The sequence below is a fragment of the Parasteatoda tepidariorum genome, chromosome 7 (genome assembly GCF_982258835.1).
Source record: "Parasteatoda tepidariorum strain Cologne lab strain chromosome 7, Ptep-v5.0, whole genome shotgun sequence".
NCBI classification, from domain to species: Eukaryota; Metazoa; Arthropoda; class Arachnida; order Araneae; family Theridiidae; genus Parasteatoda; species Parasteatoda tepidariorum.
The window spans coordinates 114,173,872-114,200,795 of NC_141761.1; the positions used below are offsets into that span (position 1 = coordinate 114,173,872).

The window sequence follows — 26,924 nt, forward strand, 5'->3', positions numbered from 1 at the left end:
TTATTAACAAGTGAAAAGGAAGGGAACTTATCCGAAGAGAATCTATTTGAAGGGAGCAGAAAATCGCAACACCAGGAACAAAATACAAGTGATGAAAATGTGCCAAGTCTTGACTACCAGCAACCCTCTGATCCCACTGAAAACTATATTGGTGTTCAGCAAGAGGACGGTAATACCGAGGTGGAAAGAAATTTAGAGAATATTAAGTCTGAGAAATATGTTGACGTGGGCTTGTGGCCAGAATTTCTAAATAATGATTTTATTAATGACATTTTCTCACATGAAATGGCTGACTTTCGAAATAAAGATCCGAAAAATATTTTTTCAGTTTTAATAAAGAAATACAAAGAACAAAACAGAACATTTTCAAATAGGTATTCCATTAAAATGAAAAAGGGTCAATCACTGGAAAAATCTTGGTTATGTTATTCAACCATGGTTGGTACTGTTTTTTGTCTGACTTGCAAATTTTTTCTAAAATCCCTTCTCAATACACAACCGGATTTTCTGATTGGAAACACATAGGAGCTTGCTTAGAAAAGCATGAAAATTCTAATGAACATAAAGAAATCAATGTTAGTGTGGTTGACACTAAAAGAAAACAGATCTGTTTTAGACAAGCAGCTTCAGAACCAATTAAGAAAAGAAACAGAATATTATCACAATGTCCTAAAACGGGTTATTGCAATGGTCAAATTTGTAAGTATAAGGGGCTTAGCATTTAGAGAAGTGTTTCTTAACCTGTGGTTCATGGACCCCTTAGGGGTCCATGGGTCATATTTTGGGGGTCCACCGACTACTCCTAATTTTTAAAACGTTTGGATCAATAATATTGAAATAGCATTGATCTTTTTTTCTTTCTAAAAGGTGAAAATACATACATATTTGAAACTAGGTGATCGAGATACCCCAAATTCAGTACGGACTGCCCACAGCCCTCTAATATCCCTGTCATATTTTTAACATCCTCCACTTACAATTTGCAACATCAGGGGCAACCCCCTGATGACGTCCGCTGTACTATTTTTGTTATCCCCTATCAAGCTACGTACATTTGACACCTTGTTCAGGTTACTAGAGCTAGAATTTTTTACTAAGAAGAGAGCCTAGTTTTTGAAATCTGGAACATTAGACAAACTTGGATTTGGTATTCCACAAAAACCTCTGGTTGAGGCATCTCTCAAAGCTGCATATCATATTGCTAAAAGCAAGAAACCGCATACTATTGGAAAGACGTTAATTAAGCCATGTGCGCTGGAGATGGTTGAATTAGTTTGTAGATTGGAACAGAGAAAAAAAACTTGAGGCAATTCCATTTTCAAATGACACATTCAAGAATAGTTGAAATTTCTTGCAATATCTTGAAAAAGATCATCGATGAATTGAAAGTATCGCCATTTCCCTTTAGTATGCAACTGGGTGAAACTACAGATATCTCGAATTATACTCAACTTCTTGTTTTTGTTCGTTACGTGTCTCTTGATACTATCAAAGAAGAATTCTTATTTTGTAAGTCTCTTTTGCAAACTACAAAGGCAGTTGATGTTTTAGCAATGTTAAATGTTTCCTTTACCAAACAAGACTTCGGCTGGAAATAAAAACTTCATTCACTTCGTACAGATGGAGCACCTGTGATGCTTGGCAATAAATCTGGCTATGTCCTGTTGGTAAAAAAAAGTCTCCTAATGTTCTTGTTACTCATTGTTTTTTACATAAACATGAGTTTCCAACCAGCTTAAAAGAAGCATTATCAAAAGTTATTAAAAATGTAAATTTTATTAGATGTAGAGTTTTCAATCCTCGTCTCTTTAAAACGCTGTGTCAAGAAATGGACGTAGAGTCTGAGGTACTTCTGCACCACACAGAATTGCGCTGGCTGTCACGAGAGCAGGTTTTGAAACATTTTTTCATGTTGAAAATCGAATTATCACTTGTTCTAGAAGAAAAAGATAACTCATTCTTCGAATATTCAAACAAAAATGATTTTACCTATAAATTGGCTTACCTGGCAGAAAATTTCAACCGCATGAACAATATAAGTCTTTTAATCCAAGGATCCGATATACCATTATGGATGCAACTGAGAAATTACAAGCATTCTAATTGAAGATGCCACTTTGAAAAGAATAGAATTCCAAATGAGATATATGCAAACTTTTAAATGTTGGACGAAGTGCTTTCTGAAAATGGATCTTGGCAAGATAATTTGTTACTGAATAACTTAAAAATGAAATCTGTGAGCACCTGGAAGTACTTCAAGTTTCATTGAAAAAATATTTTAAATTGGATGAGATAAAGATAAAAGATGAGTTGTGGATTCGTCATCCTTTTCCTTGTGATATTGACTGTATCGATGATATGAACCTTGCCAAAGATAAGCTTATAGATCTTAGAACAAAGTCCTTGCTAAAAATGGATTTCGATTCAAAAACACTCGGAGAGTTCTGGTCTTCTGTGAAAGAAGCCTACCCATTTCTTGTAAAGCAAACGATTTCAGCTATAATTTCGTTAGCTACAGTGTATCTTAACGAAGCCGGACTTTCAACAGTTGTGACAATAAAAACAAAACATCGTTATCGATGGAATGTTGAACATGTTATGCGCGTTGCTTATTCGAAAACCATCCCTCTATTCAATTTATTATTTAAGGAAAAGCAGCAACAACCTTCAGACTAAAAATTTTAATTTTAAATATTTTGTATACTATTGAAATAATAAAATTAAATGCTAAAATAAATAAAATACTAAAAATTGATGTTTTTTGCAATTTTTTTTGTCTCAGGGGGGTGGTCCGTGACTTCTGAAAAATTTTTAAAAGGGGTCCATTGTATCAAAAAGGTTAAGAAACGCTGATTTAGAGGTTCCGAGGAAGTATTTGGTTCTCCACATCATAGTAATTTTATAGGTGCTCTGGAGCTATTGGCAGAGTTCGATCCATTCATTCGTGAACACATTGATCAACGAGAGCTGCGACCAAAACCGATAATATCGTACTTATCAAAAACAGTATATGAGGAAATAGTTGAGATTATGGGCCGACAGATAATTAAATAAATTATAACTCAAATAAATAACGACGACACAAAGTATTATTCAATTGTGATGGATTCTACTCCAGATCTATCTCACAATGATCAACTTGCTATTGTATTACGATACTGTTTTCAGGGAAAAGTGCATGAAAGATGTGTATCCTTCATATAAATTAGTAGTCATACTGGCTTACATTTATTTAATATTCTACAAGACTTTTTAGAAACAAATCGATTCCTACTGAATAATTGTTGGAGACAATCTTATGACAACGCTGCTAATATGGCGGGACGCTACAATGGTGTACAGGCACTCTACCTTAACCTAGTTGGTGAAGAATCTGTTAAGGTTGCAACCGAAATTGCGAACTTTTTTGGAGTAGTGCAAAAAATATACGTTTTCCTTTCTACTTCGACCCATAGATGGGAACTGTTAAATCGTGAAACAAAACTCAAATTTACGTTAAAAAGTTTAAGCCAGACCAGATGGTCTTGTCACTATGATGCTGCCAAAGATTTGAAAAATAATTATGATGACATTATGAAAATTTTCGAAAGTTTCAGCGAAAATGAGGATGAGAAAGTTGATTTCCGAAAAGAGGCACGAAATTTATTTAATAAAATGGCGAAACTCGATGCTGCAATTTTTATTATTTTTTGGGAAGAAATTTTGGGGAGATTTAATTTAGTTAATAAAAAAAATACAGAGCCCTGGTTTAGATATTTGTGAAGGCAACAAGTTAATTGTGTCATTAAAAGACTTCATGAACAACATAAGGCACCAATCAGATCAGAAGATAACGGAATACGAAGAGAAAGCTAAAAAATTAAGTACTAGTGTGGGAATAGACTACAATGACATAAACAAGAGACGCATTACTCCAAAATTTTCAGATAAGTCTACAGATAAATTCTTAGTATACGGAGCAGAAAAATTTAAAAGAGGCACGCTAAACGTTGCGTTGGATAAGCTGATTATGGATTTAAATAAAAGGAGCTAAGTCTATGAGATGTATAGCAAGAAATTCAAATTTTTAATGGATTTACAAGACAAAAATATGGTAAACATGGATCTGGAAAGTGTACGTAATATTGTTGATTATTATCCAGATGACGTAGATGAGCATTTAGTGAATGAGTGCATTCAGTTAAAATCTTATTTACTTCAGTCTAAGCCAGAGTCTTACACCACTTGCAGTGAAATTTGTATGCTAATTTATGAAAAGAAACTTGTTGATGTTTTAACAAATTGCTATATCTTAATGATTTTTTTAACTTTGCCAATCACTAGCAGTGAAACGGAGTGCTCTTTCTCCAGGATGTCATATATAGAAAACAAATATAGGACAACAATGCCGAACCATCGACTAAATCACTTATCAGTTCTTTCCATAAATTGTGATTTAAAGAAGGACTTACAATGTGATGAGCAAATAAAGAAATTTGCAGCACAAAACTGCAGAAAGGTTGCTTTATAATTTATATAACATAACTACACATAACCTGTCAACTTCTTTTGCAATAATGTTGTACAGTGGCTGTTTGTATACACAAATAAAAATAAATAAATAAAAAAGTAAATAAAATTATTTTAGTGCCCTATTTTTTTCTATATACTTATCTACATCACTATAGAAAGCAATTTTTCGACAAAATGGCTATTAGGGCCCCTAAGTAGTTTCAGCCCAGGGCCCCACAAATTCACGATCCGCCCATGGCACCTCATACATTCCTATACAATAAATGATTGTTGCAATGTCCTGTACCTACCCTTAAAATTTGTACCATGAATTAAGGATTACCCTGTATATTTATCTTATGTGATACTATAAGTCGAACTCTATTTCTTCTTTACCATTGATAACACTAAAGCTTTTCTCTAAGCAGACACTCTGCTTTAAGGGTGGACACTAATTAATTGAAAGAGTAAATAACAGTTGCAAATTATATCAGAAAATTCAGTACTACTGCCAACTGCATTCAATTATTGTCATGCAGCTTCGTACACCTGGTGAATTGAAGCTACTTAACGCATCAAGCATTAAAAAAACATTTAAGTACATTTTTTTTTTCATTGGAAAAGTTCGATGAGGAAAACAGTTACATTGTTTTTTCGTTTTTTGCTTTCTTATTACTCTTTTTTGAATCAAACTAATTAGTAATTATATTAATCCTTGGAGATAATTTGGGGGTCTGGCAACATTCTCGCTGTTTTCTGCAGTCTATCAGGGAAAGTAAAACGCTGATCATTTAAATTGATAATATTCCAATTTTGTTGACTCTATATACCAGACCATCCTCGATGAGATTCGTTAACATAACAATTTTTGTAGAATTCAATTGCCATATCATCCTCCAAAAATCATCAATGGTATTTGGTAGAGGACCTGGAAAAAAATTTTTATTTTCAATATTTGTTTTTTTTTTACATATTTTTAATGAAACAATATTGCATGAGAACTTTTTGCTTAAGATGTTTAGCCTTTGCAAATAAGTATTTTAGTATTTTTATAATGGAAATTTCACCACCAATAAACTTTTTTAAATATTTTCAATTTATTGAACCAATTCAAATCATATTTCTTCATTGGTAGCCAGATAAGATTCATTACAAAAATATTAATAAAAAATTTTAAAATTTTTATTTTAAAAAATAGAAAATTAAAGTTTCATAAATTTTTGATCATGAACAGTATAAAAAAAGTACTTTAATACTCATATTGTCTTTAATGAACTCGCAGTCTTTAATGAATTTTTTCAAATTTTAAACATCAATTTGGTTATTAATTTTAAATTGCAAAAAGCTTCGTTTAATTTTATTGAGTATTTTTAAAGTTACAGTAAAAAAAAGGCAATAAAAAATATATATTGTATATGTTATATATGAATGATGAATGTTATATATGAAAAGTATATATGAATGACCGAAATTAAGAGAATGTTGATACCAGTGAATGTCAACAATCATACAGCCGCTTTGGTGAGTGTTTGAAATATTTGTTATATCAGATTTGATATTAATTTATTCCTTATTAATATATTTATTCGATATTTTAATACTTGCTGAGGAAAGATATACATGCTGGCCAGTGGCACTTGACCTTTAAAAAACATTAAAACTTTAAAAAACATTAATGTAGGGTATACCGGGCAGCGGCACGGAATCTTATAAAAATATTGATGTAGGGCATACCGGGAAAATGTATACCGGTCAGGGGCACAAGACCTAGTACATATTTCGGACATTTACCAAAGTAACTATGTGATATTCAAGATTGACCGGTGAAAGTCAACAACAACCCTTTTTGGTCATTCACTGTAACATATGAGAGAAAAGAAAACCAAAACCATTGAATTAATATTCTACGTAAAATGTTATTTTAATAAAAGTGTGTTTTGCCTTGGGCAGCAACATATTCCTTTTCACTGTGTTCTCCCTAGAATAAAAATAACTTTAATTATATGAATTTATTTAGAGAGAAAAGAATGTAAATAATAGCACATTTATACTTGCAATGTAAAAATATAATAAATTTATTGACAAATAATTGAATATTGTGATGAATGGTTTCCCAGTGGTCAAAAGCTAATGACACTTTTAAAAAAACAGCTCATTTCACTTCACGATTTTCAGTTTGTTTATTTATTTATTTATTTATTTTAATAAAAGATGCATTAAAAATGTTTATTTATCTGAAAACTACGATATCATACTTCATTCGGTGATTATTTTTACAAATTTAAATATTTTTAGCCTTTTTCGTTAAATGTCTTGTAGCAGACGATAAATAATGACTTTCATTATTATTTACTTAGGCGTTGTATGCAGTGTGCAAAATAGAAAACGAACCATCCTGAATAACTTTTGATCTAATGATCGGATCTTCACGTTCTAGAGCTAAATCATAATCGTTCGAGGGTTGACCTCAAATATGTTAATTAATTAGTGCAGGACGATATTTTAAGTTAAGAAATCAAACGCAAAAAGCTTACTTTCTCTGAGTAAATATAATTTTTTTTTCGCAGATTCAAGTTTTGGACTTCCTAAAATATAAGGGATAGCCGCAATATCGGAAATATAGTCCAAGTAGTTTGGTAAGGAGAGTGGTCCAAAGTTTGGCCCCTTTAATAATTGGCCAATTCGTTTATCCAAAGACAATTCCATGCAAAATATAAATTTTAGTAATTATTTATTATTTTTTATTATTTTATTTCACAATAGTTTGTTTAATAAAAGAAAATTTTGAATTGAAAGGTATAAAATTTTTTACATCGTTTTAAATAATGTAATTTTATGTAACAAAAAAAATGTGCGCAAAATTGGTAAAATAGTTCTTGAGAAATTAAATTTTTTTTTTAAAAAAATGTATTTCTAAAATCTAATTTATAAATAGAGAAATTCGCTTGTCGAAAGAAAGTATACCGCATTATGATACTTACATAGTAGCATCATACTTTTTATTAGTATTGATTTATTTTTATATAAATTTAAATAATTCATGATAATTTTTTATTTTTCATTAAAATGAGTTCCTTTCCTCAAAACATTATGCATACTATGTAATTTCAAAGTAAAATTTGTGAGAAAAAAAATTGCATTGTAGATTTAATGCTAGTGCACTTTTCTTAAAATCGAAGTTTATTAGAATAACAGAGAGTTTTTCAAAGGAATATAATTTACGAATTTGAGGAAACATAATTAAGAAAACTTACATTTACGTAATTGGCGTTAATATAATCGGAGTATGGATCATTTGGAAGATTTTCCAACACAACTCTTGTCTCATCAACTGAAAATAAAATATGAGAATATTATTTCATAATATATGTACATATATAAAGCGAGTTACGGCAAGCAATTTTAAAATTGTCCAGAGTAGGGTTTTGCGAAGTTTCTCTCCAATCTATGAAAAACGCGAAAAATGACACGCGTTGTGTTTAGTTACAAAATCAATTGTTAATCTCTATCAACCATAGTTGATGGTCATAATTTTGAGCATTTGTTGCTGAAAAGAAACGTTATTAATAAACGCATGTTTTAATAAGCTTTCCATGTTTCGCCCTAACAGAGGTCGATTAAAATGTTTATAATATTTTTGATAATACTTACAAGGAAGAACATCTAACGAATTATAACGATTTTTTTTTAGATTTTCTGGTAACACAGCTCTTGTCCAAGATTTTCTTTCTCCTTCTTTGATACCCTAAGAAGAAGAGTTAACATTTAATCTCTCTGTATTATCCAATTCTACTCATAATTTTTCACAATATATTTTATTTATTTATTTTATTTTATTATTATTATTGTCTTTTTGAATAAAAGTAGGTAAAATTTCAGCGCACAGTTTTTATTCATATTTATCTTTTAATGAAATAAGTAAGAAAATTATTAAATAGGATATAGGCATTATAAGTATTAAGTAATTATTATTACAACTTAGTTTAATTATTCTCAACTTAGTTAGTAATTATTTTTATAACTTAATATTTTAAACTTGAAGCAATTATTTTTATTTACATTCGTACTTAATTTAGAAAGCAATTATGAAAACACGTGGATCTTTTTTATACGTTTAATAAGAATAGAACTTTTATATTTGGTACAAGCAAGGAAATTTTAAGAATTTTAATTTTCCTTTGAGTTGTTCCTACATTTAAAGTAAATTTTTAAAATTTTCTTTCAAATAAACATTCACGAATAAAATTTGCTTCATGAATGGGACATGATAAAACTAAATGATAAGCAAATAACAAAAAAGGCATAGATTTCCTCAAACTATTACATCAAAGTTGTTAACCACTTCCGAAGCGCAAGATAAAAAAACACCTTCAATAACTTTCGATATAATAAAGAGGTTCTCTGCAGACGAAATCAGACACTTTCTCTGAATAATCCCTTTTTCGACGGTTTCAGACCCAAAATATAATACGCAGACGCAATCTGGAAAATATGGTACCAATAGTTTGATCAGTTCACAGTTTCGACTCTTTAATGTTAATTTTTCTTTTTGCGTAATACCGCCAGAACTTTTTAACTAAGTTGAGGAATTTTTGAGCATAATTATAAAAGTCTTTTATTCAAAGATAATTTCATGTAAAATATAACTTATAGTGATTATTTTATTTAACAAGAGCTCAAAAAATTTGATTTGTAAAGTATAAAATTTTTTTGCATCATTTTAAATAGCAAAATATCAAAATTCATGCGAAATCAATCGTTACTGAGAAATCGAATTTTTAAAAGACGTATTTATTTTGTAACCTAAAATATCGTCTGTACTAATTAGTTACCATAGTTGAGATCACTCTCTGAAACCACTAGGATCGAGTCCCAGAACCTGAATATCCTATAATTAAATCAAAAGTTATTTAGCTCACTGTATGTAACCAGCAAGACAGTCATGACCTGTTTCTAGCCAAAGGGCATCCAAACTACCTATCTTCTTGTGATTTTTTCAAGCGCCTATCACCAAGTTTTATCACTAACATGTGAACCATTAAAATGAATTTGTTTCTTATATGGAATGAGTTTCGCTATTACGAGAGGGGGTTAAATTTAGTTTGTTCTGCGAATGTCTAACTAAAGATGCAGTCAATCAATTAAACATGGAAAACACAAATACCAACTGAGTGCTAATTAGTATTTGTGTTTCAAACGCGATTGGTGAGCAGGGGAAGATGAACGTCTACTTCAAGGCTGCTTGGTTAATACAAATAGTTGCACGCACGTCTAACGACCAGTGACATGTGTTTTAAGCAGTGTTGCCAGATTGGGCTACAAGTAGCGGATTGGGCTACTTTTAAAACTCCCCGCTACACAAAATCGAATTTGGGCTACCCGCTACTTTTTGGGCTACTCATTATTTTTCAAAAGCTACAAATCTTAAAAATGCGCTACTTAGAGAATTTCATGCTACTTATCTCACAGAAATACTTTTATAAAAACAAAATTTTCCTTTCCTGTTATAAAATGAGAGATTCTGTAAAGTCTGCAGTTTCTTTATCTTTTTAAAAAATATTTTCTTTCATTTCTGAAAACGCATCAGCTTTAGTTTTGGATTCTTGTTTTGTTTTGCCGCGCAGAGTTCAGAATCTCTCCATATCTATGCTTCAAATCATAGACTCGTGAAAACGCAAAGATATGTATGGAAAAATGCACGGCTAGTATGATGGGGAAAAAAAAAGCTTTAACTCCAACCATTATTAATTGCTTATCATCTAGAAAAATCGCGCGACCTGTAATCTGAGCTAAAACGAAATATTGAATTTGGCCAAATTATGAACGCAGCTCATCGAAATTTAAGTCCCTCAGAGGACTGATCGTTAAGACACGGTTCCCAGCAGATCATTGAAGTCAAACATCACTGGCAGGGCCGGGATAGCCTGGTCGGTAGGGCGCTGGGCCCATATCCAAGAGGTCGTTGGTTCGATCCTCGCCGGCCGAAGACTCCCCGTGTAGTAAATGGTGACTGATGCACGTTAAATCTGTCGAGTCTCAAAGTCCTCCATGTTCCCACAACAAATCAATACCTCTGGGGGTACAGATCCAGGAGTTTCCTAGTCTTCTGGATTGGTTCAAAATTACAAGGCTACGGAGTTGAACGTTAGTAGTCATAAACCCATGAAATTGGATCGGCTGTTCAACGACGGTTATAAAATAAAATAAAACATCACTGGCTGAGCAGCAATGACTCAGGGGAGAGAGTGTTCGCCTTCCAATGAGGTAAACCGGGGTTCGATCCCGGCGATGGCTGGTCGATACGAATTCCGCATCCTGCTTGCATCGACCACAGAGCTGTTGTTGTTGTTGTTGTTAATTTACGTCGCACTAGAGCTGCACAATGGGCTATTGGCGACGGTCTGGGAAACATCCCGGAGGATGATCCGAAGACATGCCATCACAATTTTGATCCTCTGCGGAGGGGATGGCACCCCCGCTTCGGTAGCCCGACGACCTGCGCGCGAAGTCGAGCACTTTACGGTAGCACAGTTTAACGAGGACCAATACCGCACACCCTCGGTCCCTACGCAGACTGATCCAAGTGGTCACCCACCCGCACACTGACCGTAGCCAGTGATGCTTGACTTCGGTGATCTGCTGGGAACCGTGTCTTAACGATCAGTCCACTGCGGGACACCACAGAGCTGACGTGAAATATCCTCAGTAGTAGACGGATCATGGGTTTGAGTCCACTTGCCGTGAGGCTAACCGTGAGAATTCTCGTGGTCTTCCTCTTCATGAAACGCAAATGCCGGTTAGTTCCATCTTCTGGATTGGATTCAAAATTACAAGGCTACGGAGTTGAACATTAGTAGCCGTAAACCCAATAAATTGGTTCGGCTGTTCAATGACGGTTGTATGAACTACAACTACAGCATTGAAATTTAACTTATTTTTTTAATTTAGTAGTATATATATATATATATATATATATATATATATATATATATATATATATATATATATATATATATATATATATATATATATATATATATATATATATATATATATATATATATATATATACAGTGAATTCGCGATAACTCGAATCTGATAGGACTGACGAAAAACTTCGACACATCGGAAGTTCGACTTACCGTTAGTTTCGGTTTTGGACTTTCAAAATACTGTCGGATTATTTAATTAATGCTTATTAATTACAAATCCTCTAAATGCTTACAATATTTAAGATCATTTTTCTGACAAGCCATTTACGATCAGACTGTTTGAAGCACTTTATGATACCCTGGTCCATCGGGTGCAACTTTGCTGTTGTGTTTGGCGGGAGAAACTGCAAGTTTACTGCTTTCACATTAGGTGGATCACTATGCGCTGTGCATTTATCCATTAAGAGTATCACTTTTCTCTTTTTAGCGAAGAATTTCCGATCCAATTTTCTTACATAGTCTTCAAATAAAACTGATGTCATCCAAAATTTTTTGTTAGACTTGTAATCCAAAGGATACATTTTTACATTCTAGAAACATCGGGGATTTCGGTATTTTCCGATAACAAGTATGGGCAATTTCTCTGTCCCAGACGCATTTCTTTCAACTAGGACAGTCAAACGTTCCTTGTTCATTTTACCCCCTGAGCAGTTTTCATCCTTAAACATCATAATCGTATTTGGAAGATATTTAAAAAATAAACCCATTTCATCAATATTGAAAACATCATTTTAACTGTATCCTTGAAGTAGATTTGGTAACGTTTCATTTAACCACTGTTCACATACTTCAAGAGGGACAGTTTTAGCTTCTCCATGAAGAGTGCGAAAGACAGTGTCTGTGTTGCAAAGGAGGGGGCAAGATATCAGCTCCTAGGTTTTTTTTTTCTTGCTTTACAAGATCCAAAAAAAATCGAGTTAAAGGGAGTAAAATTCGAGTAATCGAGAATAATTAACATGAAATTGAAGATAAAAGGTGCGGGACGCACTCACGGAAATGCTCACGGTTTCGGCACCGCTTGGCGCGGTCGAGAATAAGCTCTCTGAAAACAGCAAAATTGAGAATATGGTAACCCAACCCGATCTATGCGTCAAATCTTGCTACAACGTGCAACCCTATTACGTTGATTGAGTAGAAAAATGATGGTTCTATTCTAGTTAAAAATTTCTTTCTTATTCACTTCTATCTTCACACCGCTCTAGTATTTTTTATAAGCGGTTTTCGTTTTGAATGAAAAATTCATACTTAATGTTTATGTTTCAGAATTTTATTTAAAAATAGATTCTTGTAAATATTTTACTTTTCAACTTCTTTTTTTTTATTATTATTGTTCTTGAAAGTGTAAAATCTATTGTTTTTTTTGTTTTTTTTTGTTTTTGCTTTTTAATTTACTTGCTAAGACAATTTACCATTCCTTACTATGCTATATATATAAAGGCTTGTGTGCTCACTATATACTAAGGAATATTGCATTAAGTTTCCAATTCAAATGTAAGAAAATTTTATATAAGGTATTTTTATTGCAGTACATTGCAAAAATTACCTTTATCGCTAAACTCAGCATTTCAGATGCGTAATTAGGAAAAAAATTAATTCTTTTATTCCAAATGCATACTAAAAATTCTTCACAATGAAATACATAGTGTTACGCTAATAATGAACTATAATAGCTTTGAGAAATGAGTTAAGAAAGAACTTTATACAGTTAAAAAAATTGCCTCACTTGTTTGCTTTATCAGATGGAGGAGATTTTATTAAATCGTTTTTCCTCAAATAAAACATTTAATCAGAAAAAGGTGATAATTTTCAATTGGAAATATATATAAGAAATTTTTCACAAAGGAATCGATACTTTTACGCAAATAATAAATTAAGATAGATCTGAAAAAATAGACCTGAGAAAGCAATTAATAAATTTAAAGTGCTTTAATTTAACCTTATCATTTTAGTCATTTGTTTGCGGTTTCAAAAGTAATAAAAAATTTTAAAAAAATGTTTATTTCATTATCATACGCAGCACTGTACTTTAACCTTATTATTTTATTCATTTTCAATAAGATGAATATTTTAATGACACTACTTCAATACTTTGAAAGTTTCAAAAATTATAAAAATTCAGAAAAAAAAGTTTTATTTAATTTTAATCCGATCAAATTTACTTTAACATTATTTTATTCAAATGCAATTTCAAAAGTGATGAAGTACAAGAACCAAGTTTTATTTTATAATTATGCGACTAAAAATTTTGCCATTTCTTATACCATTACTAGTGCCATTTCTTATAACATTACTAAATAAAATATTATATAATAGTATAAGAAAAGAAATGAATGGTAGATTCAAAATAAATAAAAAGAAATACTTCACAGAAAAATCGATATTTTTACACAATTTATAATTAATTGGGGAATATTTTAGGAAATGGATCTACAAAAGCAAATTATACAATTAAAATAATTTATCCTTAGAATGCAACAGTGAACTATTTTGTTAATATGAAATATATTTCGGATGTTTTTGTATATAGTTTTAAAAATAAACATGTATAATAAAATTAGTTACAGTTCCTTGACATAAGAGTTTCTCTGATTCTTCAGTTTGATTAGACCAATCTGAACTTAAGTATATATAAAAGTAATATATAATTTATATTTTAGGGCTCTAAGAGAACTTTTGCTTTTATTTGTTCTTTAGCATTTATGCTATTTTTAACCTAATTGATTTGTTTTATGTACCGTGATTGCTTGCATCTTAAAAAATATCTATAGTTGATTTATAGAGAAAATTACATTGTAAACTTTCATCATAATTAACAACACTTAAACTCGAAAAAAAAGTTGTTCGCAAGTATAACACTAGTTTCCATTGCACGCATTTCAATTATAAATTTGGAGTTTAATTTTAAAAAAAGAACTATAACTTTAAACGCGATAAAATGATTTTATTAGAATTTAAATCAAATCAGTAAAAATAATATTTCATTTATCTATTTAATTATTTTTTTTTTAACTAAGAAATTGAAATAAAAAACACTTCTGAGAAAACTCCAAACAAGTCAATACAATCAATGTATCAGAATACGTCATCAGGTCAATGCCCTTCACAGTCATAAAATTTTAAAATTAAATTCCAGCTTAGAAGTTCAGATTAAAACTAAATTTGAAAGATTTAATTAAAATTATTACTAAACATTGCAAGGAGAATTTTGTGTTTTAATATTTGAGTTACATGATCTTATGAAAACACTAAAACAATGAAAAAAATTGTAATAAAATAGTGAAAACAATTCTATCCCTTGTTTATAAGCGCTACGCAAAAGCAATTTGGCGACAGAGCAGGTTTGACTTAAAAGTTTCCGCCAAGAATGCCAAGCGGTGCCGAAACCGTGAGCATTTCCGTGAGTGCGGTCGGCACCTCATAAAAAAATCGAGTTATAGTAATATTCCAGTCATCGTACTTTGAGTTATAGCGAATTGACTGTGTATATATATATATATATATATATATATATATGTCAATGGCAATGTAAATAATTGGGCATCGTTTATAATGGCCGGGCAATTTAAGAAGTGCCCAAAAGGATATGACAAAATTATAAATTATGTTGCAATTATTACATTGCCCGGTCATTATGTATAATGCTAAAAGTCAAATGGGCAATTTGTGTCACACACAGCCACAGTGTGTCTTGGGATATTCATCCACTTTTAGATGCACCTCGATAATTTTTTTTTAAATTTTTTCCCGCACATGTGCTGTATAAAGCAACTACTTCAATTACTCTTATCTGGGGCAGTTTTTATTATTTTTTTTAATTTTGAAGCAATAATTTTGGTATCTTTTTAAAATTGATTCAAACGCTTTGTTTAATTTTTTTTAAATATTTAAGCTATAGCAAAAGTGGCACTAGACCTAGTATATATTTCGGACATTTACCAAAGGTCTAGTCATACTAGGTCTGGTTAAGTGCCATTGCCCGGTATACATTTGCCCGGTATATCCTACGCTGATGTTTTTTAAGGTCAAGTGCCACTGCCCGGTATACATTTGCCCGGTATACCCTACACTGATATTTTTTTTAAGTCAAGTGCCATTTCCCGGTATATATTTGCCCGATACTCCAAACACCGATGTTTGTTCTAATCAATCGTTAGTAAGTATTAAAATATCGAATAAATGTAATTATATCCACGAATAAATTAGTATCAAATTGGATGTAATAAATATATCGGACATTCACCAAAGCGACTAATTTGATTGTCAACATTCACCGGTGAACATTGGCCAGCCAGAATCACACCACACGCACGTGGTTGTCCCATTGCTGTCAATTAATCAAAGTGCCCAAAGAAATAATAGCGGTATTTATAATAACAATTTTTATTGTGACATTTTATAATTTTTTTTTAACATTTTTAATGTGTTTATAATAACAAAACAATTGATCAGGTGGCTTACTAATCACAGTAGACCCTTGATAAGTTTATCTGCCCACACAAGCACAGGACCCCTCGTAAAACCACGTGACGGGTCATGTGGTATAAAGAAATCCGTAATTTTACTATTCATATTAATATAAATTAAACCTGAGAAGAAAAAATTAATGAGTACATAATAAAATATTAGGAAGCATAAAAACTAACCATTACGGGAACAGGACCGGAAACTTCATAAAATATCCATATCATGAATCAAGTAAAATATTAAATAAAATTATACAATAATTTCAAAACGAGATTGCGCAATTGTAGCAAATCCAGATATGAAAATAAGAGTTAAAGAATTAAACTAATTTACAAAATCAGAAAAAGACAAAATAAATATCCTAGAACCATTTTTAATTTTGCTAATAATATAGAGAACCACCGTCGGGGAATAAAGCGGATACTGTAAATATACTTTTAAAATTCCAAAAGTTAGAAAACTAAACCAATTGCAGTAAATTTTAATAAACTAGATCTGATTCTTAATCATTATGAGATTTCAAATAAACATAAACTTACGTTAAAATCTTCTTCCAATATAGCTCTTCCTTCATCAGTGTTAACATAGTAATCTAATTCAGAAATTTTCAGTTTTCTGCTTGCAGAAGATGAGGGTACTGCATTAAAACAAATTGATTACTAAAAGTGTATTTGATTGTAGCACTAAAATTAACACTTTTTTTTAATATATATATATAAAGATAATTTGTTTTGAATAATTGCGAAATGACTATGAATCATCCATCGTGATTCGTATTCGCATGCATCGCTTTAAGATAAAATAAAATTAAATCTAGTTCCAGCATTCTCAGACATTTTCAATTGTGAATCATATTTTATTACTGTTTATTACTCTTGGGGAAGCATGGGAAGTTTAATCATATAGGGCAAATTAACAGTTGGAATTTTCTGTCAAAAATGCACCAAACGGGTATTTTATTTATATATTTTTTAAACAAATATGGAATTACGACAAACATTTATAGTATTCTAAAAACTGCTTCTTTCACGCTTGTTTTTTAAAATTTTTCTTAATTTTAGAAATGAACCTTGTAATGTTTAACATATTTTTGAGAAGTGCTTTAAAAAAACTTCCCTACCTTACAAAAACGTAAGAACATATCTCAAAATTTTATATATATACATAAAAAAAAAGACCAATAAATGAAAAATAAAGTGAATAATGGAATTTTCTACAGATACTTTAGTTTACTTGTTCGAACTAAATTCGTTTAGCGATTTCAATTCTAATTTGTTACTTTTCATTAACAAATTATTTGATATTTCTTTGGACACAATTACTGCCTGTAACATTTCTTTAGTTTGACTAAAAATTGCTGTAATGGTTTCAATAAATCTTTCGACTTCTGTTGCTTAAACCTTTATTGTTGGTCAAACTTCCTTTATGGGAAAAAAGGATTTTTCAGAATTTAAGCAACAACATAAAAATAAATAAATAAAATTAAAAAAACCAAAAAAAAGTAATAATGTAAAGCAATGACAAACATCAAATAGCCTCATTCTTGAGTTTAAATCTTACTGAGCAAAACTTTAATTGAGTTACGAAACTCGAAATATTTTTTTTTTCTGAAAAATCACGTTTTTCCCATTTTTAATGTTTACGATATTTTACAAACATAGTGTGGAATAATGGCAATTTGTTTAAAAGGATCTAAAAGAAAATTTTGATTTTATTTTATTTTTTTGAAAAAATATGCAGTATGATTTTGTTTTTTCCGAACAACTGGACATTAAGTATACTGAAACATTGTTACTGAAAACAGGATTCAACAAATCTATTTCATTATGTAGTATTTTGTTTAAAGTAATTTATTTAAAGATTTGGCTTTAAATCTGTTTTTCTCGAATCAGGTTTTTTTCACGTAAGAGTTTTTGACTTCCAATAATTCTTTAACGTTGATGACCTAATGAAGTTCATTTGTGGCCAAACGAATGTTTTTTAGAAAGTAATTTTTCTTATTTTCGGGAGCTAATTTCATGCTTCTCCCAAGTCTTATTTTTAGGATTACGGCATAAATAAGGGTGGTCAACCAAAACTAAAAGGTGGTCATTTGTGGGGAAACAAATACAGTATAAAAATTAGATTTTTAATTATTTTTGTAAAAATGCGAAGTTAGCCCCCGAATTTAATTTTTGGGATTATGTCCAAAATAAGGGTGGTAAAAAAAAATTAAAGGGTGGTCATTTGTGGTCAAAAAGTGGTCAAGCGAAAACAATATAAAAATTTGATTTTTATTTATTTGGCGTGAAAATGCGAAGTTAGCCCCCGAATTTAATTTTTAGGATTATGTCCAAAATAAGGGTGGTCAAAAAAATTAATGGGTGGTCATTTGTGGTCAAAAAGTGGTCAAACGAATACGATATAAAAATTTGATTTTATTCATATGGCGTGAAAATGCGAAGTTAGCCCCCGAATTTAATTTTTAGGATTATGTCCAAAATAAAGGTGGTCAAAAAAAATTAAAGGGTGGTCATTTGTGGTCAAAAAGTGGTCAAACAAATACAGTACAAAAATTTTATTTTTATTCATTTGGCGTGAAAATGCGAAGTTAGCCCCCCGAATTTAATTTTCAGGATTATGTCCAAAAAAAGGGTGGTCAAAAAAATTTAAAAGGTGGTCATTTGTGGTCAAAAAATGGTCAAACGAATGCAGTTTGAATTTTTGAATTGCCTCATTTTCGGGGGCTATCTTCGCATAGCTGACTTATACTGAGTGTGATTACGGAGTACCTGTCCGAGAAGCTGACACTCCATTCCTTCATCTGAGATGGTGCACGTGGGGCCTTGTGTAATGTGGTGAAGTGAAGATCACTATGGCTTGTTTTCAGGAAGTAGAGATCGGAAAAGCTTAACCAGCTCCTCGTTTTGAAGTAGCTCCTGCATCTCTCGGAAGATCTGCAGTAATCTGCTGATTGTATCGGTAGCACTCCTGTGCTACCTTTTCTTCTGTGGTGGTGATTTAAAAGTGGGGAAATATTTACAATTTAGGTGGTGAAACGTTTGGATAGAACGCCGTCTGAGAGATAAAACACCGTTGCCGAACTGTAGTTTATGTTATCGCTGAGTAGCTCAAAGTCAAAAATTTGATTGTAATTGCAAGTTGTGTAGCTTATTGCGTCTTTGAAAAAGGAAGCACATAATAGGACTATTTGTTCTTCCATAGAAGTAATGTCTTTTCTGATATCACTCATCCTAAGTCTACGGGGAGCGCCCGTTAGTCTTCTGATCATTTTATTTTGGATGGTCTCGAGTTTTCGTTTTCGAGTGGTCTTTAAGGCGCTCCAAGCAGGAGCAGCATAACTTATTATTGGTCTTATACCATGCAGGCATAAGGTCGTTTTTGTTTTTAGGGCTAATTTTGAGTTATGGCTAAGAATTGGTTTGAGGGAGTAAAATGCACCTTCTGCCTTTGCAGATTCTCTCGAGATATGGGAATTCCAATTCATATTATGAGTGAAGGTTACGCCTAAGTAGGTGGTTTTGTTAGCCACTGGAATCTCTTCATTGAATAGCAGGAGGTCACTATTTTTAATTTTCTTCTTTCTAGACTCTCTCATAATAAGTAAGGAGGATTTGCTGGTATTAATGGAGATTTTCCAATTTGCACACCATTCCTCGATATTTGGGATGATTTTCCTTAAATTATTAATAGCGTTATTGGGATTAATTGATTTACTGAGTATCGCCGTATCATCTGCATAATACGCTGTAATAATATTATCCTAATCATTAAGATTCGGGAAGTCAGCTGAGTAAATGAGATAGAGGGTTGGGCCCAGTATTGAGTCCTTAGGGACTACATCATGTATGGATTTGACTGAGGAGATAGAGTCATTAACTTTCATATGAAAGATTATGTTACTTAAGTAACTATTAATTAGTAATAGTATCAGATGATTTGGAATTTTATAGTTGATTAATTTGCAAATGAGGCCCTGATGCCAGACGCGGTCGAAAGCTTAGGCCACGTCTAACATCAGGAGAGCAATAGTCTCATTTTTATAGAAGCTCTTAGATACTTCCTCAACTATACGAACCAGTCGCTTCGTGGCCGAAAGACTATCACGAAAACCAAGCTGTTCATTTGGCAGGAAAGTAAAGTAGTAAGTCTATCAAGGATAGTTCTTTCGTAAATTTTCGAGAAGACCTTTAACAGGCTGATGGGCCTATAGCTATCGGGTTTTAAAAGATTTTTCCCTTGTTTAGGGAACAGCACAATCTGGGCATATTTCCATTGATGAGAGAAGTAGCATTTATTCAGGTATGAATTAAGGATATTTTCAAGTTTGCTCAATAAAATTTGGGGAAAGGTATTTAATCATTATTGATTCTGTCCGTCCCTGGTGCTTTATTATTATGGAATTTATCGATGATCCTATAAAGCTCATCAGCAGTAATAGGTTCATAATCATTAATTGGTGTATGCGAACTGACATACTCATTATAGGTTCTAAGAATATGCAACTCAGTAGTGATATTGCTGGGTTCGCTATTAATGGAAAATTGGGTTTCCGTGGTAACTGCGAAAATTTCGCTCTTATCGATGTCTGAGTATATTTTACCCCTAGGGCCTACGAGTGGCACATTAGTAGTTTCGGAACTTTTAAGAGCCCGAACCATATTCCAGGCAGTTTTGTCTTGTGTAGTAAGATTCTCGACCTCTTCGTCCAAAGTCTCTTTTTTAAAATCAGTGATTTCTTTTTTGATAAGCTTGCTATAACTATTAACTTGGGTTTTGATAATAGGGTCTCTAGTACTTTGAAAACCCTTTCTCAGTTTGTATTTAATTTTCATGAGACATTTAATCTGATATGGGAGCTTATAATAATCATTACTTATTTCCATTTAGCAGGACGCACCATTATAGGTGTCTTGAATGTCTCTGGTTAAATTTGTGATCTCAATATCCATATCCGTGCTAAGTTCATTTGACTACAGGGTACTGCACACAAACAACATGAAAGTTATAAGCATGAAAGTCAACACTTGAAAGTTATAAGCATGCTTCACAGACTCTAGTTGCGAGATATAATAAACGCGAATAAGCGTTCGCGCAAATTACAAAACTTTTTAATTCAAAGATTATTACATTTAATTCTGCCGCTTCGATATTTGAAAATTTAGATAGGTATAATGAAGTTATTCAAATTCTTTCAACTATAAAGTTAGAAGTCAATCCTATAGTATAGTGTTATTTTGATTTATTTTATTTTGGGAAAACTAGATGTCACACTAAATCAAATATGAGAATTATTTGTTTGTGAGAATGGGAATTCGAATTCAGCCGGCCGAAGAATCCGAGTGTATTAAATGGTGACTGGTGCACGTTTAGTCAGTTGGAGTCACAAAGTAGTCCAAGTTCCCATAACAAGTTAATACCTCTGGGGGTACTGATCCAGGAGTTAAATTGTCTTCTGGATTGGGTTCAAATTTATATAGTTACGGAGTTGATCATTGGTAGCCATATACTCAAATTTGGGTCGGCGGTTAAACGATGATAGTAACACAAAATAAGTAGGTAAGCAGGTGATAACGTTTCAATTTCAGTTTGATTTGTCTCCAAAATAGATAATAATTTGTAGATTTATTAATGTAATTAACTATTTTTACACCTCCAGAATTGTTTGAAAATGTATGAAATATCAGATAATAATCGTGAACATCGAAAATTTTGATTTCCTTATAAGTATAAACAAAAAATTAAAATTTTTGAATTTTCCATATTTACCCTTTATTTTTCATCATAAATTATTAGTATCATAAATAAACTGAAAAATTTTAATATTAAGTTAAATTGTTATAAAATGTGCACAAAATTTTGATTGATTTTAACATTTACTTCTTACATCTGCGTCTGGTTACGGTATTGACATCGTTGCTGCTACCTCACCGAATGACAGTTTGTGATAAATTCGATTAATTTATAATGACTACAAATAAAAATATTTATCTGTAATAATGATACAAGTTTGTTCTACTTTAAATAAGCTTTTGGAATATCACTAACATAAAACTCGCAGAATTGGATTGTAGACCTTTTTTTTCAATTTTCGATGGTTACGGTTTGATGTGCCAAAATTTGGCGACAAACTTTAAGTGTTTGCAAACGTCAATATTCAAGAAAAATATCATTCAAGAAAATATGATAATACAGCTGAGCTACTAAATTATGCTATAATGATTTTCAGTTTTTTTAAAACAGAATACATATTGAAAAAAAATAAGAAGTATGTTAAACACTCAAAGCGACACTCATGAAAAGTTGTCAAATGTAGGATTGAAGTAAGAAATGAAAGCCAAAAGCAAGTAACTCGAAATCAAAACTATACGTATCTTAAAGTTAGTAATGCATAGTTATTCCTGTAATTTTATTAGAAATAATTTTCCTTTATTATGTTATATATTTATAAGAAAAGTTTGAAGACACATAGGTTAAAGGTTCTAGAGATTTGCCCATATACGTATTCATTTTGGGGAGCCGTAAAAAATTACGATATTATTATTGACACTAATGCTTAATTACTACTGATAATATGAATTAATTGAAATAAAGCAAGTTATGTGCTGGAAAGTTAATTTAAAGGAAGAAAAGGTTAATAGGAAATTCGCTTAATTATTCGCTTCAACAGTAGAAAGTCGCCATTTACGGATGACGCTTACTTACTTACTTACTGATGTTAATATGTTCTACTGGTATTATGGAAATTGGTGCAGTTTTGATAACAATTCTACAACGGGTTTTTCGTAAATTCAGAAATTATTTTTTTCAATGGAAGCAAAGATAGTGTATTAATATTTTAATGGATACAGAATTTTGTTTTATTTTAATAATAAATTAAAGGTCAGATAGAGAAATGCCCTCGCTCCAAAATATCTTATCAAGTTCTAATAAGAATTTATTTTTTATTTTTTAAATTTCGGCTTTTGTTGGCTGTCACTGATAAATTTGTTTTTCACGAAAGTTAACTGTTGAAAGTTTATGTAATATGTTCTAAATATACTAATAAAGGTATAAAATATCATATTGATATATTTGGTGATTGTAAAGACAGCACCAATACTTAATAGCACATACTGATACTTTGGAAATAAGCGTTATACGGCCCTCGAAAGGGATATGTACCTTAGAAAATTACTTGATAGTGTAATAGCATCATGCGAAGTGATACTAAATGCATTTTATCTTTGTTCTAATGAGATAAACTGCAAAAAAACGGGTTTCGCTTGCTTCAATAACGCAAAGCCACCAAAAAGTTCAAGAAATAATATTAAATAAAAAAAAATTATTATTTTAATTATATTAATTGAAAAACTTAGAGGAAGAACCAAAAAAGTTACATTTTCAGAACTACAAAATAGTTGCATTCGAACTATTTTATTACCAATTTATTAGAAAGAGGGACAAATATTTCTTTTTTTTTATTTTTTAACCCTTGCCTAATTTGAAATAAAATTCATGCAAGCCTACTGAAAACTGATGTAACTAGTTATGTTAAGATTTAAGTGAAGGCAAAAACAGTTCTCTAACATCAAACATACCCGTATTGGTACAACCAAGGGTACAACCACTTCTGTTATTTTATCTGATTCAACAATTCCCCTAAAAATTTCACTTACCTGGTTCTTCAACCAAGTTTTCTTTAATTAAATCGGTAAATGATTTTAAGTTTTGAGCATGATTTCGTAGTGTTTCTCAATACTGATTTATTGATTTTTTATTTATTTTCTTACTCTCCCCGTGCAAAGAACGGGTATTCAGCTAGTTATATTATAAAAATAAGTTCCACCTCTAGAAAAATTTTAAAAAATATATAAAACTATTCTAACTTTCATTTAAATATTTATAATATTCATCTAGGACCAAAGAATCGTCTTTCATAACTTTTCTGTTGGATTTAATGTTCAACTGAGGGAAAGGATCACGCCTTCACCTTAACAGCATTTTGCAAGAAAAATTTTTAGTTAATAATTCAAGAAGTAACCGCTAAATAATATTTAATTTTTACAAATTATTTATTTTTGGTAAGTTTTAAAATTAGTCGTTAATCTTTTCTTCAAGAAATAATTTTTTTTAATCTGAATTTCGTTGTCTATTTTCAGTTCATTTTAATTGTGACATTTATTTCTCATAACAAAAAACCCGTTGAAGTATTTGACAATTACTAGCCCAATGAGTTAAATATTTGATCTTTCATAAAGAATCGTACGAATGCCTGTAAAAATAGAATTATTTCGCATTTAATAAATTAAAGCATTTTATAATAATAAAATTTAACATTGTGTTGTTAATTAAACTGTTATTGCTTTCAAATCACTGTGAATTTTAAATACTGTCCCTAAATCTCATTTGATTAAATATTTCGTGAAAATCGCCTGTTTTAAATAATTATTCAAAATAATAACATCAACATTATGATAAGCATTTACTTCAGACGACAGATAAGTTTTTTTTGGATTGAATAAGGGTGGATTATCTTATCGAATGCATGAATATATTCTTTTTGAACATTCTTCAAGAAATAATTCATGAAATGAAGTCTTTAAGAATTGATGACATTTTCAAATCTTCAAGAATTAGGAAACGTAGTAATGCAAAAATATTTTGTGAATCAAAAGTAACTGAAAATTATATCTGCGTAGAAAAAGTTTTTATATGGAGCTTTTTCTGTTTCTTTAAAATTTATTGAATTGCAGAAATTACAGAAATATGGTGAGGGGCGTTTCTGTTATCTCTCTAAACGGGAAATTTTGTTTGGTCATTCGTCATATTTTCGAAATTTCATTTTTATAATTAAAATTCACTTTATTCAGATAAAATTATGAACAATGCTTTGTTTAAAGTTCTTATTCTAAAGCTCCGAAGATTGGGGAACAATAAATAAAAGAAAGCTTTAATATGAAATCGGGGTATTAAATAAAATTTCTCTCCTAGGGCATAAGTGGATTTCTCTTGTGATTATAAAAGAAACTTTGCTCCAATAGAAATGACATTAAATTGGAGGGCATTAAATTGGCGAAAAAACGGTAAAAATTAAATCAAACTGAGAATTAGAAGAGTAATTTTTAAAATAATCATTTTTATTTTTTCGCTTTTTATGCTAGTTTTATTTATTGAAATATTATTTATATTATCTGTAAAAATTTTGTATGAAGTCACCTATACCAAATCCGCATCTACTTTATTATTGCTCACATATTTTAATTCAACAAACATAAATTATAACAATTATAAAACATAAATTATAAAACAACAACAAACAAAAATCCGTATTTTGATATTTTATATATATATATATATATATATATATATATATATATATATATATATATATATATATATTTTTTTTTTTTTTTTTTTTTTCCTTTATCTATTGAAAATATATTTTAATTTTAAAGCACGATTCTCAGAATATTTATTTTATTTTGATTCGGTGTTCGACGAGATGGGTCGATGACTAAATATCTTATTCGATTCATAAAATGGTGAAAAATTATGTCTTCCTCTTAGAATTATTTTCTTTCTTTTATTATAGTTCTTTATTGACTAGAATAAAAGTAAAGCTTTCTCGTAAAAGTCGATTGATTGCTAGAGGCTTCATTGAGAATGAGACAATATGGCAAAGTAGTCATGCATGCGCACAGGAAGCTTTTACTTCTCAGACAAACTGGTATCTATTGATCTGAAGGTAGGTGAGCGGCCACTGGGGATTGAGCTTCAATTCTTCACAACTGCTCAATGCCTTACCCATACACCAATCACAGCTTGTGGACAAGAATAATTAAGTATAAATTTGTTGTATCAGTTATAAATAGGTGAGGAAAATTTTCAAATCAGCAACAAAAAATATTTTTTTTTATGGAAACTAATAAATTACGTTGTTAATAATGATTCGGTCAAATTCAAAATTCCATTCAGAGAAATGAGAATTTCCCCTCTCGCAAAAACATAAGCTCTCGCTGCTATATTACAGAGAATGTGATTACCTCAAATAGAAAGTGAAAATAGCAGTAAATACTATTAAATACTCCTTTTTTGCATATTTGTGAAAAACTTTCAAACCATTTGTTGTCTTTCATGCGTTAAAGTTATGAAGAAAAAAACATTTTCTCGATGAATTTCATTTAAATGATTTTTAAAAGTAAATTAGAGCAGTGGTTATTTTAATTCTAAAAATATTTTCTCACGAGGTGAAGTATTATTATTATTTATTGATAACCGATTAAATTACTAAAAAATAAACTAAAATTGTTTTATTTACTATTACTTTTAATTTATTTTCCAGTCAAATAATATGTGTATAAATGTATGACAATTTTATCCTATATTCGAAGTAAAGAAAATTGTATTAAAGCCCTCCACCAGTAAAAAAAGGAGAAAACCTAATGCAGGGTGGTGGTCAGAGTTAAAGATGACAGTGCAGGTCAAAAAATAAGTTATCCTGGAGGAATCTTCTGCAGAAGACTTTGGCTCACCCTGGCTTGTTATGCAAATGAAGAGCTTGGTGAAAGAACCGGCACTTTAGTGAATTTGAGTAAATGTGTGCAAAAACTTATACTTTTGCTTTCTCGTTTGATCTATATATTTTTCGTATGTTTGTGAAAACACGACTCAAAAACGTTTTTTGGGTATACTTATTTGAGTCTAATTATTTCATAAAGGAATATTTTAATTCATTTTGTGCTTAACATTTACTTGTTTCCACGCACGATTTCTAAAGCTTTTCTTATCGAAAATGATTTTGTTTGAAAAGATAAAATATTATATACACTAATCCTTATAATCATAAAATAAAATTTAAATTGAGAACAAACTGGTATCAAATTTGATCTAGCCTCATAAGTCCGAAAATCGATCAAAAACGATTCAGAGACAACGCGAGCTCCATTTTAGCGGAGTAGATGTTTCACCAATATGTATCTCTTTAATTGACGAGAA

At 30.8% G+C, this 26,924-nt stretch overlaps 1 protein-coding gene across 1 annotated transcript in view; it reads right to left on the reverse strand.

Moving 5' to 3' along the window:
* LOC107441452 (receptor-type tyrosine-protein phosphatase T) overlaps positions 1-26,924 on the reverse strand; it is a 70,424-nt gene that overhangs the window by 38,432 nt on the left and 5,068 nt on the right. The window contains exons 2-6 of the mRNA XM_071182998.2: positions 16,487-16,584; positions 8,143-8,236; positions 7,746-7,822; positions 6,433-6,469; positions 5,322-5,419 (exon numbers count right to left, since the gene is read on the reverse strand). Coding sequence (XP_071039099.1) covers positions 5,322-5,419; positions 6,433-6,469; positions 7,746-7,822; positions 8,143-8,236; positions 16,487-16,584 — 404 coding nt within the window. The remainder of the gene's footprint in view (positions 1-5,321; positions 5,420-6,432; positions 6,470-7,745; positions 7,823-8,142; positions 8,237-16,486; positions 16,585-26,924) is intronic.